The sequence below is a fragment of the Phaethon lepturus genome, unplaced genomic scaffold (assembly GCF_000687285.1).
Source record: "Phaethon lepturus isolate BGI_N335 unplaced genomic scaffold, ASM68728v1 scaffold15913, whole genome shotgun sequence".
Classification (NCBI taxonomy): Eukaryota; Metazoa; Chordata; class Aves; order Phaethontiformes; family Phaethontidae; genus Phaethon; species Phaethon lepturus.
In genome coordinates, this window is record NW_010528571.1 from 13,879 (window position 1) to 17,987 (window position 4,109).

A 4,109-nucleotide genomic window follows, 5' to 3' on the forward strand; every position below is an offset into this window, starting at 1 on the left:
TGCACGGCGCATCCCCGGGAGCCCCCTGCCCGCCGGAGGCACCCAGGGCTCGGCAGCTGGAGGGTGACTTCCCAGCCGTGCATCCCACCCAGGATGCTCGCCGGTCCTTATCCCTGCCCAGCCAGTGCCAGGGCCGCATGGGACCACCCAACCAGCCGAAAGACCGTCACTTGCCGATGAATGGGTTGTGTGGCCACAGCCCCGACTCCGCTCCACACCTCCTTACCAGCAGCAGCTCCAGCCCATGGCAGGACTATGTTTGCCCACTCCTCGGGTCCCCAGCTCAGCCTGGTTTTTATGGCATCAGCCAAGACTTGTTCTCTCAGCACCAGGGATGCTTGAGTCCAGGGCCTGGCACGCCGGCCATACACTTCAGCCTGAACGGATTATGCAGCATGGAAACTGAGGGCAGCGGGGGCTCCCAGGAAGACATGGCTCCATACTCGGGGTTTTTCCCCACCTCCTCATACCAGCTTATTCCCAAGAAGCAGCCGAGCCTTGCTCCCTCCGTGCCCCAGCACCCTTTTCCGAGCTCGTCTGCAGAGTGCTTCGGGAGCATCGGCAGCCCGCTGGAGCCTCCCGTGAACTCCTATGGGACGTACGCCTCCGGGCTGAGCCAGGAGAGCAGGGACAGGGTAAGGGCCTTCCTCTGCTCTTTGCGCTCGGTGTTTTCTGTGCTGCGATTTCTGGGGCTCTCAGCACAGGGAGGCGCATGCTGCCTGGTTAGTAGACAGGAATTGCCTTGCTGTAGCTGGTGCATGGCCAGAAAGGAAGCCTTTAGGGGCTTTTCTTTGCACCAAGAGCTGAAGAGCAAAAGAGCAGAGTGTGGGTTCTTCGCTTTTGAAGGTGGCTGTCTCCACATCTGATTGCCACACGGTTTATTTAATTGCCATTTCTGTACAGGGGGTAATTCCAGCCATGCACTGGTAAGCTTTGATGGGTGGTACAAAGCACATGTCAGGTGAAGATCTGCTGTATCGTAGGTTCTTTCCCTTGTGGAAGGGTCTCGTGGCTTGTGCATAAGCCCTATCAAGAGCCCGTCTGGCTGCTGCTAGCCATCCAGCATTGCAGGGTGAGGTCTGCAGCACTGGATCCGAGTGTCCTGGTGCCCTCTCGGGCTGTTTTTGCCAGTGACTCCCCTGGGATTGGGGCCAACAGCCCAAACCAGAGCTGCTCGGGGAGGGCATAGGGAGTGAAAGTTGCCTGGCCCTCTCCCTGATGCAGATGTCATGCGTGTCTGTAAGGGCCATGAGCTTTCTGGGCTGGGGCTGATAGTGTGGAGAGCTGGTCTAGATCCTGAAGCAGCCTGATGCTTACCCACCCTGTGGCACCACCAGGCAGGGTGAGATGCCAAGGGTGAGTCTGTCCTGCCTCCCTGCTTACCCAGCTCTGCCTTGGCAAGTACTGTCCCCTCAGTAGCTTGTTCCTTGCTGCCAGACATCTTCTGCTACTAGAAGGGTGCCCTGGTGTCTCACAGGGATCTCTTTTAGCCTCCGGGGCCATTGGATGCTGTCATAGCATCTTCTGCTTCTTCCTGAAGCCCATACCATGCACCTTGGGTCTTCCCATTTTCCATCTCTTCTAACTCTATATACGCCAAGCACCTTCTAGCGCTGCTCAAGAGCTTGACTCTGGTCCTGCCTAGGGCTTTAGGGTCTTTAGGACCAGTGAAGCACAGTCCTGATACATCGGTAGACTTGGTGGCCACCTCATGTGGCTGGCATGTTTTTGGCTTGCCAGGAGGAGTGCAGCAAGGGTGCAAGACCCAGGTGCTTGCTTCAGGTGCAGTCCGGGTGCCCATGGTTTACCGATGGGTTTCACGAGTGAGCTGCAGGGCTGTGATAGCTGGCCAGACTCCGCAAAGCTCAGTTAGCAGGTCAGTAGGTGAAGGTCAGTGCCAGCTGAGGAGGTTGGATGCACTTGCCCTCTCTGTGCTTTCAGCCTCTTGTCAATGAAGCGACAGGTTGGCATTTGCGAGGGAGGACCTGGGGGAAGGTGGGGGGATGTGTATGGGGTCGCTACTAAGCCCCTGTGCCACCGGGGGTGGTAGGGCAGGAGCAGACCTGCTCCAGCTCCTGCCAGCCTCCTCTGGGCACCAGCCCAATCAGTGCTAGTAAAATGCCTCAATGCTCTGTTTTCTCTCTCTTCTCCTAGCCCAAAAGCAGCTGTGTTTTGCCCAGCGCGCCCATGGGACTCCTCAGAGACCACCCGGTGCTGGGGGGGAGCCCGGCTCCCCCCTGCCAGCCGCACCCACGAGCAGAAACGCTACCAGATCACCCTCACACCTCCAGCAGCGACTTCTGTCTCTAAGAGAGAAAGGCTGGAATGGACAGAGCAGGACTATTCCCTGGGGCAGAACTGCCTTCAAGTTGCGGGTTACAAACCTTCCCCTGCCACAGGTGTCCTGCCGTTGCTCGTGGTGTGGGTTGCTTTGGCTCATTGTGGTTTTTTGCCTTTTTTTTTTTTTTTTTTAAAATCTTATTTTTCTATTAACTTCTCACAATCCTGCCTCTGCTGCGGCTCCGTGTGCCAGTCCCGCAGAGGTGTCCCTGGCCTAGGGAGGGCAGTGCCTGGCAGTGGGGCTGGAGAGCAGGTTTCCCCAGGGCACGGGAGCGAGCCGGGCTGCTGTGCAGGTCAGCCGGCATGTGCAGCCTCGTCTTTATCTCATGGTGTCCAAGAGTTGTGTGGGTCTCGCTCAGTCGGCAGATCTCAGATCTCGGAGCACATCTGTCACTTGCTGTCTCTCATCCCACCTCCCAACCTCCTTGCTCTTGTTTCTTGGGCAGGGTGAGTGTCTGCCCATCCTGCCTGCATATCTTACTGAGAGTCAAACTTCATAATGTTTGGGCCTTTTATGGTTGCTGCTGTCTTTTACATGGCATCTGGAGACTAGCTGTGGCTCTGGAAAGGAAAAAAAGGATTGCTGTCTATCGCCAGCCAGCTGTGTTGCAGGTGGGACGTTTGTGTGGCAAATCCCACACTTTGCCAAGAAGCCAGGGAGCGAGCTCTCCATCGCAGCAGTCTTTGCAGTTCTGCCTTTAACAGAGTGCATTTTTGGTGTGTTTTGCCAGGCTTTTAGAAACCCAGGCTGCTTCCATGGCTGTCTCTTGGCTCCCATGGTTCGGCAGTCCCCAACAGTGTCTGTGCAAGGCAGCCTTTGCCCCAAAGGATGGGTAGGTTTCTGATAGCTAACACCCTCCAGCTTCACCAAAGCTTTGCAGTTGCATGCATGAACTGACACAGATGCAAGACTCGTGTGTCCAAAAAAAAAAAAAAAAGAGAGAGAGACAGGAAAGGTTTAAAGGTTTTCACTTGTAGTATTAAATCTCCTGCCATCCCAGCCAGGCACCTGCAGCTGTGGCCACTTTGTACGGATATCGCCTGTTTTATAAAGAAAGTGAACCCTGACTTGTGTTCTTGTGTTGCACTGGTCCTTCCCCACTGCCAGGTTTCCCTGTGTCCCAGGTGTTCCCATTCGTTAGGATCCAGATTAGACCTCCTGTAGCGAATGCCCTGGGTTTTGCTGTTCTGTACATGATGTGCCCAGGTTGGCCAACAAGCAGCTTTTCTCCTGGGTGATGGGGTCTGAAGTACCTGAACAGGCAGCGGGGATCATTCTCAAACAGCAGGAGTAGGCTGGCGTATGAGCCATATCTTGCATCTGTGCCTAAAAAAATTACAGGTAAGTAATGGAGCTGCCTAGCCTAAGGAGATGACTTCAGGTTTACCGTACAAAAAAAAAAGATAAAATAAGTATAATGAAACTTAATTTTAAGTACTGGTAGAGTGATATTTTCCCACAGAAAATAAATACACCCCATATGTATGCATATAATATGAGTTGACATTTATTTTTATGCCACTCCAGTGGAGGGGAAAAAAAAGCCTCTTACCTTCCCAAAGTAGCATCCTATGACAAAGAGGCTGTTCAAATGATCAGAAATACGGCAACCCTTTAAGAAATCTAACGAGGCATCGTCCCTCCCTCTGCATGTCCAGCTTTGGTTTCATGTGAACTTCCTGTCCGTTCCATTTCAATAAATGGTTTTGGACCCCAGCCCCTGACGTCTCCCTTGCTGATTGTGTCTCTCTTCCCCGTGTCAAGCATG

At 54.0% G+C, this 4,109-nt stretch overlaps 1 protein-coding gene across 1 annotated transcript in view; it reads left to right on the forward strand.

The window, feature by feature from the left end:
* Positions 1-635, forward strand: part of LOC104618186 (aryl hydrocarbon receptor-like) — a gene marked incomplete at both ends in the record, with an annotated part of 10,282 nt that extends 9,647 nt beyond the window's left edge. Inside the window, one exon of the mRNA XM_010283713.1 lies at positions 474-635. Coding sequence (XP_010282015.1) covers positions 474-635 — 162 coding nt within the window. The remainder of the gene's footprint in view (positions 1-473) is intronic.
* Between the last annotated feature and the right edge of the window lie 3,474 nt (positions 636-4,109).